General features: G+C 39.4%; 1 protein-coding gene and 1 gene segment (V, D, J or C); both read right to left on the bottom strand.

Moving 5' to 3' along the window:
• Positions 1-1,273: 1,273 nt before the first annotated feature.
• LOC141790620 (immunoglobulin heavy constant mu-like) lies at positions 1,274-9,506 on the bottom strand. The segment is given in 6 exon segments: positions 1,274-2,439; positions 4,812-5,129; positions 5,250-5,585; positions 7,532-7,651; positions 7,800-8,132; positions 8,217-9,506. Coding segments are annotated over 6 exon segments (1,974 nt in total).
• A 1,447-nt stretch (positions 9,507-10,953) lies between these two features.
• On the bottom strand, positions 10,954-14,183 carry tp53rk (TP53 regulating kinase). 2 transcript variants are annotated; one of them, XM_074670868.1, is made up of 3 exons: positions 13,906-14,183; positions 11,697-12,210; positions 10,954-11,368 (listed from the first exon to the last, which is right to left on the bottom strand). In XM_074670868.1, exons 1-2 carry the CDS (start codon positions 14,108-14,110, stop codon positions 11,723-11,725), a joined length of 693 nt encoding a protein of 230 aa, XP_074526969.1. In that variant the 5' UTR covers positions 14,111-14,183; the 3' UTR covers positions 10,954-11,368; positions 11,697-11,722. The 2 variants fall into 2 exon arrangements, with proteins under 2 accessions (XP_074526969.1, XP_074526890.1); XM_074670789.1 differs by lacking the exon at positions 10,954-11,368 and having other exon boundaries at positions 11,489-12,210.
• Between the last annotated feature and the right edge of the window lie 735 nt (positions 14,184-14,918).

Raw genomic sequence — 14,918 nt, 5'->3', positions numbered from 1 at the left:
AAAAGAGATTTTGATGCGTGCCTTCACATTTTGAATCATTATCCACAAAAAAGGAAAATCAATGACCATTGTTACCGTAGAAGCTTCATTTTATGCATTTCATAGTCCAAACTACTGCCTCCAAGTTTTTTGAGCTCAAATCTGAGCTTTTGATGAACTTTGTATCTTGAAGATTACACTCTCCGTAGCCTAATAAACTTCACCAAATCTCAAACCAGTCACAACGAAATATAACTCCATCTTCAAAGGCTAGGGGCACAAAAGAGCGTCTTTAAAACTTCAATTTCAATAACGTAATCTCAAATTAATGTTACAGCTACTGAAAGAGATTGAGAGGATGAGGATAAGAGAACACTTAAATCAGGTTGTTTTTTTCATGGCAAGCAGAGTTAGTGTATTCATTATTCAGTTACCAAACATTACTTCAGCCATGCTTTGTTAGTTTTTCACCCCATTAAGAGAAACTTATCCAGAAAAAAATAAAAAAGTAAAAAAGGCTTAACAATATTTTAAAAAGTGAACTGATGGATAAAATTCACTCTGCTTAATTATAGGGGGACATGATTTTTAAAAGGAAATGCACAGAGGCAGAAACATTTAGCGAAACACAACTGAGATTGTGAAACACACACACACACACACACACACACACACACACACACACACACACACACACACACACACACACTGATTGTTCCTGACCGTCATGAATCCCTCTCTCAGCGTGATGAACACATTAAGCTGCTGTCCTTCATTGAGGTGGAGACTCTTTGGCCCACTCTGTTTCCAGTGTGGCTCTGTGACATGGAGCAATACTTCCCCCTTGTGGACAAAAAAATAAAAATAGACTTGGGAAGAATGTCTCCTGCTATAATTGTTAAAATATGACCATGACTCTTTGAAAATGCAAGTTTGTTTTTTTTTTTTTAACAATTTTTTATTTTGCTGTAATTTTTTGTCTTCATATACCTTTTTGACATTCAGAGCCTTTTTTTATTTTTTTTTTATTTTTTTTCTTTTTCTTTTACAGTCACAAGTTATAATCATCCAAAGAGTAAAGTTAATTCTCAGGGACCATGTCTTTATTAAGACTAATGAAAAAGCACACAAAAGGGGGGGAATATCTTTGGACTTTTTTATTATATAATGTTAGATCAGCCCCTGAGGTTCTTTCACTAACACAGACCACATGTTCATCTGCTTTGTTGGGCGTGTTTTGATCCAGGAGCTGCATTAAATGTTTTGGATTTTTTTTGGTTGTTTGTTTGTTTTTTATTATTCACTCATTTTTCATTTTCTTTCAGGTGATTTTTGGAGTTTTTTTTTTTTTTTTTGAAAAGACAGCCAGAAAAGGGGGGGTGGGGTGGCTGCCTCTTGGGGCACCTGCTCCACCAGCTGAGCCCAACAATCGCCCAGAATTTTTTTATTGTTGTTGCCTGATTGAGGTGCTCTGTGCAGCTTGCTATTGGCCACACTGGAGCTCTGTAAAAATACAGCAAACACAGAGCTACTTCTCCATGTCTCCAAACAACTGAAATGCTCCTGAAACAACACTTTTAACTGCTTCAGAAACACAAAGGCTTCAGGAAATATTAGCAGCTAAATCAGTTGTGGTTGTGATTTCTGCACACACACCAGGCTGTGACATAAACATACTAAGCTCTGAGCTAAACATTGTCAGGATACCTCAAGAGGGCGCACCAGAGTGCTCAGGTAGTATGCACTATCTCCACCATGTTTCTCACTTTGAGTCACATAATGTTCCTCTGTTTCCCATTCAGATCGCTAAAATATTCAGCCCTCTTTGACAGGTACATTACCCAGAGTCTGAAGCAGCAAAGACAAACTGTCAGGGGGATATTGGCAGACTTAGACAGTCAGCTTGTCTGCAAATATGTCTGCTTTATTTATCTAAATGCTGTGTTGACCTTGTCACACCTCACCCTTCTCTGTAATGCCCCGACTGTTCATGTATATACTGCATTACGTTAGTGCAGAGTGGTCATTTCTGGTGCAGGGTTAAAAGAAAGACCATTCCTTGCTGGTTGGATCACCTTATACATGTATATGTATAAGTACAACAGTCTGCACCGAGTGGACTTCAGCTGCCATTTGCCATCTGCAGGACTGGCAGTGTAAAGGACCTCTCATCTCCAGGCTCCCTCTGGGCGCTGTGGACCACCTTACACTTGAACTCAGCCCCGATGTCACCCTCCATGGGAATGAATTTAAGAAAAGAAAACATGGAGTAGAGGCCGTTAAAGTTCAGGCTCGGGGGAGTGTTGAAGACCCCCGAGGTAACATCCTCTCCATTTTTAGTCCAGGCCACGGTCACATCCTCAGGACCGAAGTCCTCAATGCACAGGTGCAGAGTGCACTCCTTAGTCCACAGAGGAACCTTAGGCTCACACTTGATGTACCTTATATTAGGAGCATTTCCTGTTGGATCACACATGAGAAACAAGTCATCAGACAAGTTCAGTTCTTTTCCCACAGACCTCTCTGTGACTGAAATAAAATCATCATCAAAAACAAATTTGATTCTGTGAAATCTACTACATTGTGTATCTGTAATCAAAAATGTATGGTGAGACGGATTTTTTTCACAAAAATGCCTCTGTCACAGCCTTTTCTAAAAAAATGTTATTGGCATTAAAATTATTCTGAGCTTTTATTTTCTATAAAACAATACAGTTTATCACTCTTAATGTCACACGTCGTCTTTGCATACTCTCCAACTGATATCTGGGTTTAAATCATTCTTAAACTATCACATTTTGGTGTTGTTCATTTTCTACACCAACATTCTTGCAATTTATTTTTTTTAACTATATATATATTTATTTGTCAATTTTCATTTTTCATAATTGAGGTTGCACCAAAATGTGATTCTGTCATTTAATTATTATGTAAGTGAGGTTGTGTTGTGTTATTCTTTAGTTGACTCAAGACACACGTCCCAGAATTGGATCCTTGGTCATTGAGAAACAGCAGCTATGTTTGCGCAGTGACTGAGCCCAGTTACCAAGCAGTGATTCATCACAGTCCAAAACCATTTATGCTATATACAGAGATCCAGAACATGAATTTAACTTATTGAAACACTGGAAATTAACAGACAGTTGATCATTTGTCCCTGTTGGCTGAAAATTTGTCTCAGAGAATTTCAGGAGTCTGCAAAGCTGTCTTCAAAGCTCAAGGTTCCTACTTTAAAAAAAACCAGAATATGAGACATCTTCTTGCTCTACAAAAATTGAATAAGGAAATAAAGAAAATCCAGAGAAGGTGTGCCCAAACTTTTGAATGATGAATAAAGTTGTGTGATCCAGAAACCCTGAGCCTGGGCTCACACTGGAAAAAAATGAAATCTGATCAAATGTTTTTTTTTTTTTGCTTATTTTCAGTGGACACCGTCTTTGTTCTTTTTTGTCTTAATATGAGCCACACTCACCGGACCAGTCCAGAAAATGTTTTATTTCAAGTTATTTAAAGACAAAAATGAGGTCTGAATTGCTTGTAAAAAGAGAAAGAAAAATCTTCCAATAGAAAAAGAGAAAGGTTTCTTGTATTACGACATTATTCTAATTTCAAGCAATTTTTTTTTACCTGTTTCAAGCAATTCAGACCTCATTTTTGTCTTTGAATAACTTAAAACGAGACAATTTTCTGGAATGGTCAGGTGAATTTGGCACACATCAAGTGTAACAAGATCATTTTTACTTAGAATAAGACAAAAACATTTGATAAGATTTCAGCTCTGTAGTCAAGAAAATTCAAGTTTTGTTTTCAGGATGTATGCATGCTACATCCTCCACTCCAAGAGGAGAAAGACCACCTGCTTTTTATTAACTCACATTACAAAAGCTTGCTTACAGACCTGTGAAGACTGAATTAATGCTGAGACCATGTATACAGGCTTGCAAGGAACTGCCATCCAGATAACACCATACGCAGGGCAAACCTTGCATAACTCGGCAAATGAAGGCCAAACTAGAATCTGCATGTATTACAGCAGCATGGCTCTGTAGTAGATGAGTCCAGGTGTTGAACTGGGCAGCCTGCAGTCCCAATCAATCACCCATCGAAAACATTTGACACATCATGAAAGGAAAAAATAGAACAAAGAAGACACTGAACTATTTAGCAGCTGAAGTCTGGTATCAGACGAGAACGGGACAATATTTCACTTAAGGAACTCCAGAAGCTGTTTTCCACAATTCCTTAACATTCAGAGAGTTGTTTGAAGAAGAGGTGATACAACACCCTGGCAAACATGCCCCTGTTCAACTTCACTGCACAAACTGAAATCCAAGAAGGTTTTTAAGTTTTATGTTTAAAAAGTATATTAATGTTTTTTTCATTTAGATATTTTTCTTTTCTTTTGAAGAAACTAGACAAGCTCATTTGTCTTCCCCTCCGGGCAGTTTTTTTCACTGCTCTTTAAAAAGACTTTCTGGACTGGAGTAAGGCAGACAAACACTTTCTTAAATTTCAATTTTTGCATTATTTTTTAGAAACACAAGAGCATGTATTTTCCATAAATATTATTTTCCAGTTTTGAGATGTGATGTGTTGTATTCGCTCTGTTATAATTAAATACTGAGTTTCAATGTTTTGCAAACCATCACATTCAGTTTTTATCAACATTTTACAGGATGTTAAACTTTCTGGAGCCAAAGCTGGAGAAAAGCTTTCAGACTGAAGTACTTTGTGTTAGTCTTGTGACATTCAGAATACCATCGTGTGCAATTTAACTGCATATTTAATCCTGATTTCTTGTGTAACTTACTGACTCTGTGTGTTGTTGTTACCTTGAGTGTTGATGTGGTACTTCACGTCTCTGTAGCCTTGCTCAGTGAAGCTTGTGTGGTAAACTTGGCAGGTGTAGCACACACTCTCATCCTCTCTGGCCATGAGCAGCTCGATCTTACTCCACATGCTGTACAGATTGTTCTGGGCTGAGAACGGTCCATAACGTGTGATGGTGCCGACTTGCTCCCCATCACTCCTAAACCACACCAGGTCCACGTCAGGGGGGTAGAAGTTCTCCACCCGGCAGCAGAGGACCAGCTGCCTCTCCACCCTGGGGATCTGAGGGATGCTGGAGATCCGGAGGAGAGACGGCTCCACTGAAAGAGTGAAGTCAGGTCAGTCATTCAAAGAAGGTAAGAAACAGATCAAAGACTTTTGAGCTACTTCTGACTGTTTTACTTACACTGGAAACCTCAAGTTAGGCCCCAGTTCCTCACCTTTAACCTGGACTGTAACCTCCCTGCTGACAGTCTTGCCCCTGCATTGTACCACACACCGGTACCTGGTCTTGTCCTCAGAGACGCTCAGACACACAGGCAGCACGGATATGTGTTCTTTGCCTTCTGACTTCAGAGTAGCTTTGTCGCTCATATCATCCTCACAGACCAACAGAGGAACAGACTCTGACGAGACAGCTGACTCTGCCACGCCTCTGAATCGAACCCATTTCACCCTGAGCTCCTGCTTCTTTTCTCCTCGGATGGTGCACTGAAGCTGTGTCGGCACATTGGCATGGATGATGCTTGGAGTGATTTGGGAAACATTCGGTGGGGCTGTGGAGTGAAATAGAAATGCATGATGTTGCATATTGAACATGATACTGTTTGAACGATCTTGTTTGTGTCTATTGAGATGAACTGTTAGCATCTCCACTCTCAGCTGCATCGGGCTGAGCTGTGCGTTCTCATCCTAGCAGAGCTCAGCTCAGGCCCATCTGAGCTGCATGAGGAGGGAACATTTTTCACCACTTTATTCTGAAGTAAATTCTTAATGGATGGGATTTAAAGTTACCCATTCATTTAAGAACTTACTCCCTGAAACAGACCCTGCCTGCCTGATCGAGAAGCAACCAACTCTACCAACTCTACCACTTAGTCCACAGCCGCAGCATCACAGCTTGGCTGCAACCACTGCTTCTTCCAGTGTTGTGCAATAGAACGCACCCCTGCTGTGAAATGCAGCCCTTCCTGGAGCATGCACACACTCATGTGTTGGGAAAGTGAAGAATTGGCCTTAATATCACAGAAAAAATGCAGTGGAAATAAATATTTTTTCAGTTTAATTATTCTTTTAGGAATATATAAGAGAAGATTATTGGTTGCTTACAGTATTTCAAGCTCTTCTAAAGTGTAAATAACAGATGTTGTTCTCCCCATGGAATCGGATATATGCAAACACAAACTAACACCTTTCAGTATATTCTGTGAAAATATAGTATGTTAGTTATGATTACAAAAACAATCAGATTGAATTTTTGAGCAAGTTGCATGTATTTGACATGCAATGGGGGGGGGTTGCATTTCATAGCAGGGGTGCATTCCACAGCACAACACCTGCACTGGAGTACCACCCACCAGTGGTGTACCTATGGGCGGGCCTGGCTTGGTTTAGCCAATCAGGCTGCTTTCTTTTGTTAATATATCTGTCCTCTGGATCCCAAACCCGCCTACAGGACAAACTACGACTTATTGTTAAGTGACGGGCATTTATACACCATGTGTCCAAGAACTGAAAAAACTGGTGTGATCATCATATTCTCAAGTTTCCCAGGGAACCTAAACATATCCCAAGTGACTCAAACAACATGTCTTGGCAGGCCAGAGAAGAAGGGAGAGTTTCATCAACACCGCTTTGATTCTCATTTCTTCTTTGAAAAATTTCTGGCCAAATTCCTCAAAAAACAAGAAAAAAATATCACTCTTCTTTCTGCTTTAAATAAGCCCTGAATGATGTACATACACCCTGTATTCACACTTTGAAAATCCCTTAAATTTTGCCTGACCCAAAGAGGGGTAGGACTTCAAGTTACACTGAAAATAGGCCCACAGTAAGTAAAAAAATAAAAAAAAATAAAAGATTCTCTGGATGTAGTACCATCAACAATATTTTCCCAATGTTCCTTTGGCTAAAAGGTATCTGGAAATGTGTTTTATACTCTAATTTCTTAGCTTTTTAATTATTAAAAGGATAAAATCAGAGAAATTCAGTTGAAGTGATTCTTTCTTTCTTTCTAATTACATGCAAATTTTAGATTTTATTTAATTACATTAAGACATAATTGAGTTAGCCTATAGCCATGGTTGTCCTGAATCTATAGAAGTGCAGGAATTTACTTTGCAGAGAAATGTGAAAAAAAAAAATAGTGACAAAAAAAGACTAGAAATTGCATGGGATACTGAGGTTAAATTGACTCGATATGTTATTTGCATCCTTATCTCTTCATTTTTGCCATTTGAACTATATATTAGATATTTAGCAGCAGGCTTCATTTCAAACTGCTTGATTAAAAAAAAAACTTGAGGAGCAGAACCTATCATAACGCTAAAGGCTATCACAATATGTGAAATTCATTGTGTGGCCCGCCCACTTTTATTCAGGTGCTACGCCACAGAAGAATGTAAGTTTCTAATATTGTAACATAATTAAAAACAGGATAAAAAGCCTCCAGTTTTTCTCATGCTGGACACCTCCAACACGCTCTGATCTCATAGAGACTTACCTTTATAGAGCTGCCTGAGGGCATATACAGAGATTCCAACGACAGCAGCAACCATGGATAAAATCAGAAAACTGCCCAGAAATATAAGAGCCCCAACGATATGAGGAGGCAGAGATGGAGCTGAAAAAAAGAAAAACAATTAAAGAATGGCATTTGTTATTGTATACTCAAACAAAGACATTACGGGACAAATACAAAACATAAAACTCCAAATCCTCACATTAAACTTTTATGAGACAAAAACAAGACCGTTAAAATAAAGTCTTACCATGAACAGTCACTACAACATATTTGTTGTAAGGCTGGTTGTAGGTCTGGTGCTCCACCCTGCAGATCAGATGCATTTCACTACCAGCCACAGCAGAGGAGTGCAGAGTGATGCCACTGTGGATACTATAGGTGCCATCTGGATTGTGCACGGCCATGTTGGTGCACACACCAAAGAGATGGCTTGCAGCTGCAGGGACGGTGTTGGAGCCGTTTTGGAGGTGCCATGTCACAGCCAGTTTGTCTGGATAGTAACCTGTGATGTTGCATTGTATTGTCTTCTCCTCTCCCTCTGTCACTGCTGTGTTTTCTGGTAGTGACACTGAAGGCCGAGCTTGGAAGAGATCAAACATCTACTTTAATTTTCCTGTAAATGTTAATCACAACATGCTAAAGACAGAACATGAGAGAGGCATACCAAGCACTTTCAGCGACATGGTCTGAGTGTAGACATTAGGCGTGATGCTCCTGCATGTGTACAGCCCCTCATCTCCCACAGTCACATTGCAAAGCTTCAGGGATGCATCACTTTGCAGCAGCCGCATTTCATCCACCTCGGAGCCAGCTCTGCTTACGTGCGCTCTACCATCTACAAAAGTGTACACAGTTCTCTTCTCTGATTGTTTATCCACCATGTACCACTCAACGGTAAGAGCGCTCCACTCCACCTGCTTGGATGGTTTATCAAAGACGCAGCCGAGAGTCACATCTGTCCCCACCAAGGCACTGTGCTCCCTGAGGGTTCCACCGGAGCAGCCTGGAAGCACAGAGGGAATCGCAAAGGTTTGAAGCGCATGAGTGACAAAAAGCTGACAGAAACTGAAACACGATGCAGAGTTCACCACTGTAAAGTGGGAAAATGAAAATGACTGGTTACACTTACCTTGTAAGGGCAGAACAACAAGCAGGACTTCAATCAGAACAATCATTTTCTGCTGGAACTCCATTGAAACTCAGACATCACGTCTTCAGAACACACTGTGAAAGGAAACTTTGACACATCGGTGTCGGCTTATTTGAAGTTCATTTGGATTAAAGATCACATGGTGGCTGAGTCTCTGAACAGGTAGGGTGTAGAGCTTGTCTGTTCATTACTCAAACACCTTGTGTTCAAATGTTGCACCTCCCCCCTGGACTTTCACCTGTTGTTAAAAACTCTTACATAACAACCTGTAGAGACACCTGGACTATGTGACTCACTTCAGTAAGCTGCTCCAGGTGAACTTTTTTCTGCATGTGTGCACTTATTGAGCACAAGCAAATATAGCACTGCATTTGTCTCAATTACAGACATATGGACCATAAAAAAAATAGCAAGAAAATTCAAAGGGTTTTTTATCCATTTGAAAAAGCCCACAAAAAATATTGCTTTAGAATTTTGTTTGTAACTTAATTTTTGTATCACATTTGATAAACAGGGCAGTTTAGGTAACTTTTTTTAATAAAGTTTTTGGTAAGTAAGCATTATTTCAACACAGAAAATACTTATTTCAAAAGTGTTAAGATGATATTCTTACTACAGCATTTTGGAAATTATCAATGATAGTCCTGGAAAAAAAGTGTGTGGATGATTTCATGAGAGCAGCCATTTTGAAAAGAGCCAAAATACAACTTCATCTGTCTACAATGATATGATAATCCTTGAGTGGGTTGAAGACATTTAAGTAAAGAATAAATAAAGAAATAGCTAAATAATAATAATAATAATAATAATAATAATAATAATAATAATAATAATAATAATAATAATAATAATGATAATAATACTTTTTTTCAGGAAAATATCTTGTTGATAAGATATAGGTCTTTGAAACTCATTTATCAATTACGATACGTTTGGCAATTTAGAGTTAAAAAAAACTTTTCTGATGAGAATATATTAACATATGTATATAAATATATGTTAATTACTCAAATAGGACTTGTTCCTGAGGACTTTTTCTGTGTTTCACCAGATGTTGTAAATTGGATATCCACTGACACGTTCAGCTGAGGGTCGACAGTTTACAGTGTCACTTTTTAAACTGTAACACTGAATCACTGCTATGTGCAATATTCTGTATAACCCTCTTTCACTTCCTGTGTACATATTACCAACTGCATTATGTTTAATTTATGGTGTATAAAGTATTTTTTACTTTATCACACTCTTTGTGTACATCTCACCACCTTCCCTGTACATATCACCTCCCCCTTTTTAGTGTCTCAGTGCTCTAGTATTTTTAGATACTTTATGTAAATTGTTTATATTCTCTTTTTAAAAATTTGAGACATCTTTGACCCTAAGAGAGCCCTGCACAAGAATTCCTCTGTGTCCGGACTGTTGAGCCATGTCCAAATGGCAAAAAAAACCTTGAATCCTTAAACACCGTTAGGTACAGAGACAAATTCACACTTCCATGCTCAAAGATGAGAGCTGTTTAGGAGTTACTGAATCAAGTCAAACACAGCTGTGTGTGTGTGTGTGTGTGTGTGTGTGTGTGTGTGTGTGTGTGTGTGTGTGTGTGTGTGTGTGTGTGTGTGTGTGTGTGTGTGTGTGTGTGTGTGTGTGTGTGTGTGTGTGTGTGTGTGTGTGTTTTCAGGGTTATTTTTTTTGTTTTCTGAGGCAATGTTCCTGTGGCTGAAAACATCTTTAAAGAAATCCAACAAGGACCTGAAGATGGTGGACAGGCTAACTAAAGAGGGATGTCCTAAAGAAGAGGATTTAGTTCCTCATATACACAGAGCAGCTTTCCAGTTTGAGCACTCAGCCACAAGAGAAGACCAGCAGGACGCCAAGGTGCTGGAAACGGAGGGACAGGAGCTCCGAGAGGAACTGGAACATCAAATATATCCGACAATACTCTCAATGAGCAAAGATGATGGCTCCAAACACAGTCCTGAAACCTCAGGAGAACACCTCTCTCTGTGGGGGAGAAAAAACCTCTGCTATCATGAGCAGCGCGCGCGCGCACACACACACACACACACACACACACACACACACACACACACACACACACACACACACACACACACACACACACACACACACACACACACACACACACACACACACACACACACACACAGTCTAACAGGTTGGAAAGCTCAGTAAAACATGTGAAGCCAGCAGGTTTCTGTCTGTCAGGACTTCACATGTTTTGCTGTGTCTGTGTGGGTCTGAACAGCCTGTTGCAGCCTTCTGGAGAGACTCCCACTGTGACTCAACCCCTCTCTGGAAACTATCCATGTTAAATTTGTCTGAAGGAACGTAACAGCAAAATAATCTTAAATTTGAACAGGTTTTTTTTTTTACTGTACCACACTCTTTCACTGCAACACAGTGTCTCAGTTCATGGTGAACTCTGTGGAAATAAGGTGTGTGTTTATATCCAGTTTGAGGTCATGATCAGATTCCAGTTTCAGGCTTCACACCCTCTTTTGATGTTCAGGCAGTGATCATAACAATGTTACCTCCTCCTCTTTTCAGTTTTGGTTTCCGTCTTCTGCAGGTGTTGATTCTGCTTTCACACCTGAACAATGGAACTGCTCTCTCTCAGCTCTCCAGATAATTTCCTCTTCCTGAGTCTGTTGGAGAGGTTAGAAAGGTGGCTGTTTGTTTAACTTCTTTCATAGAAAATAAAAGAAAAGACTGAGCCCAGTTTTCTTTGTATCATGGTGTTATTGTATATACTGAATGGTTTGGCTGTTTAAAAAAATAAGATATGAGGTTTATCTAATTTTCTAATACTTGTTACTAGCTTGTGTGTATAGCTTTTATAGATGTATTATGTCAGGACAAAGTCAACTATAAATGTAGAAAAAGATCTTTTTAAATTTATGATTTTACTTTAAATACATCATTCTTTTGATGAACAAAATAGCCTGTCAATGATACAAGTTTTCAAACATTTACAGAGATTTCTGTCTGTGAATCGCTCATCATCCCACCATCGACCTTTTCCTCCCTCTCAACCGAACCTCGTCCAGCTTTTTTATGACCGCTGATGACTTCTTGGAGGACACCGTATAGCTCTTCAGCAGCTTCTCAAACAGCGACTCAGTGTTAGGATGGGTACTGAGAAAGGCCTTCTCCAGCACATACAAGTCCACCCCTTTATCCTCTGGCAGAGCAGAGTTGTAACTCAGACCAAAATCAATCAGGACTAAGTCAGACTCCCCGTCTCCCTGACCGTGTCTCAGCAGCATGTTAGAGGTGGTCAGATCTCCGTGAATGACGTCCTCATCGTGCATTTTGGCCAGGATCTGACCTATCCGCTTAGCCAGCTGCTCCAGCTCTGGACCTGTACAGCAACCAGACTTCTGAGTGGCTGCAATGTGGTCCCGCACGGTCAGGGATCCTACTACTTCCTCCAGGAAAATACAGTGGGTGGTGTAGTCCACAAAATAGACAGCAGGGGTAGATATGCCTAAGGAGCAGAGTGGAAGGAGATCAAAAACAGTTCACCTGTATTTCTATGTTTATAAAGTGTCGTGCAGGATTTTCTTATCATGATAAGACTCAGGAAAAAACCAAAGCCAACGAGGAACCGAAGAAAATTTGTCATGTTAGGGATGTCACAATCAGCATTTTTGCCGATCTGATTCTTTGGTATTTAATATCACCTGGTACCTAGTCCCGATCAGACACCAGGGTTTGCAGAGATAAACTTTGTTATAGAGGTAAGAAAGTAGAGCTGCACTCTTTTTTGTTTGTTTGTTTTTTATGTGTGTTTTAACAATAATATATAGTATAGAATGATAGTTTAAATGTGTCCTGAGCTTATTAACTTAAATTCACTTAGCCCACTTAGTTTTGTTGTTAAAGTCATCACACTGGGGGCCTTGATGCCCAATTCCTGTTTATTGTTTGTTTACATTTTTAAATCTGACCTGTCTGCGGACTGGGATGTGAACAGCTCACACTCCTGAAGTAACCCCCATGCTCAGTTGATCAATGATGTTACACACAGAACAGTGTTTACAGAAACAAACATGACAGCAGTCAGTAGTCTCATTTCTGGTCTTATGTTAACAAAGTGTGTGGCAGCAGCTGGAAAATCTGTGAGCTAGTTATCTAAAAAAGAAAGAAGAGAAAGAATTGAACTAGTTTATGACTCCCGCCTCTGTTTCTGTCTGCTTCAGAATTAGTGCTGCACGATTTGTGAAAAAGGTACGATTTGCGATTAGGTGGACAATATTGCGATTGTGCTTGCGATTTAATAAAAAAAGTTGTGTCATGATGAGTCTACGGACTTGCTTGGTTATCATGGAGAAAAATCTGAATTGCATGTGCTGACATTGCGATTGCGATAATCGTGCAGTCCTATTCAGAATGATGTAAAAGTTGCCCCCTGGCTGTTCAGACTGTAGCCACCTTCGCAGAAATTTGTTATGTACCCGATTCAATACCACATTTGAAAGTGACCTGAGTCTGACTAGGAAATGTCAGATTCAATGTGATTTGAGATATTCAGACTGTCAGAAACAAAGCAGATACCGAAGCAGCTAAAGAATCTTTATTTCTTTTAGCCTTCAGATATAACAGTAAAAGTGATCACCAGTTGAAAAAAAAGCAGAGACAGTTTGTCAAGAAGCCCCCCTTACCTGAAATAATGTCTTAGTATAGTCTAAGTATAGTCATTTATTTCCAGCATAAAACTGTTTTTAAGTTTTGATTAAACTGGATCTGAGCTTTTGAAAGATAGAAATAGAGCCTTTAGAGACAGGACGTCAATGAAGGTAGTATCTCGATTGTTATCAGGATTGAAAATACAGTCATGGTTTTATTTTTTATTATGACTGTAGCACAGAGATAAGGGGTTTTATGTTTCATCCGTCAATTAATCACATGAAACGACCTCTTTTATTATTTTATTACTTTTGCATCAGTTTTAATCCTCTCATACAACTTGATGTGCATCAGGTCCCTCAAAAATGTGTTTTTCTACCAAGAGGGCTCGCTTCTTTCCCCTCATAGTGGACAGTATAATCGGGTTCGTTACAGTGTGTCTTTATTCTACTTGATTTAAATATGACAAATTAAAACCAGCTGCCGTATGAATTAATATCGTTACTTAGTCCATAAATGTGCAGCAGGAGCAGCAGCGTGCCGTCACACTCACCCGCCCTGCGGCAGCGCAGTATGGAGCGGACCTCCTGCACGGTCCTCCGGTGTGTCAGCTTCTCGTCCAGCACCGGGTGTCTGTAACGCTTCGGAAACCTTTCTTTAACGATCGCGGGCTTCCCCAGAAACTCTGCTCGGTACACCCTGGCCTCTGCTCCTTGTTTAATTAACTCTGCTCTGCTGAGAAACTCCGGGACCGCCATGATTTCCTCCAGAGCCGTGTTTACTTTTTTTTAATCTTCGTGCTTCCGGTGCTCACTTTCTGGAAGGCTGCCACCTAGCGGTAACCTCCAATACATACACATTTGCAGGCAAAAGGACACCTTAGATTTACTGAGATGTTATAACAGCCATCTTTAGGATATATATATCCTAAAGATGGTTGATAAATTATTATTATCCGTGCCACTGGGGGAGGCTTTGAATTAAATTTCAGACCCTGCAACTAAAAAAGACCAAATAACAATAAGAAAATGGAGTGAAATAAAGAAATATATTTTTAATAATAATAATAATAATAATAATAATAATAATAATAATAACAAAAATAATAATAACAAAAATAATAATAATAACAAAATAATAATGAAAGCTCTTTTTAATTAATTAAATAAAAATCTTTTGATGGAAACAGGTGAATTTAAAGTTTTTTTTACTTGTGTTACTAACAGCAGGAGGACATGTCACCACATTAAACAGATCAATTTTCCTCTGCTAAACTTAGACAGAACTGAAAGCATAGTCTGTGGCCTTGTTATCAGTGGCCTTGAGACTCTCTCTTTAAATGTTAATAACAAGGTTAGAAATCCAGGGCTACTACCTGAACTCTAACAGCTACATTAAATCACCAACACCAGCAGCTTTTTACCATTAAAAACGTTGTCAGATCAAAGGAACAGTGTCTTAACCTGACTTAAAAAGACCAAATGCGTTTGTCTCAGGGAATAGACTTCATAACAGCTCTGCTTGTGTAACAGTCTCTCCATGGTTTAACTCCAAAATATATGTGAC

Source organism: Halichoeres trimaculatus, unplaced genomic scaffold (assembly GCF_033239565.1).
Source record: "Halichoeres trimaculatus isolate MK-OKI-2021-1 unplaced genomic scaffold, fHalTri1.1 fHalTri1_scaffold_1, whole genome shotgun sequence".
Classification (NCBI taxonomy): Eukaryota; Metazoa; Chordata; class Actinopteri; order Labriformes; family Labridae; genus Halichoeres; species Halichoeres trimaculatus.
The sequence above is the reverse complement of the archived record's forward strand: the minus strand, read 5'-3'. Positions and strand labels throughout refer to the sequence as shown.

What these genes read in the sequence shown, in the direction of transcription:
- tp53rk (XM_074670868.1), bottom strand. Translation starts at nt 14,110, where the DNA reads ATGGCGGTCCCGGAGTTTCTCAGCAGAGCAGAGTTAATTAAACAAGGA. An exon ending in ACTGCGCTGCCGCAGGGCGG is followed by an intron (nt 12,211 to 13,905) that starts GTGAGTGTGACG and finishes TCTGCTCCTTAG; the next exon opens with GCATATCTACCCCTGCTGTC.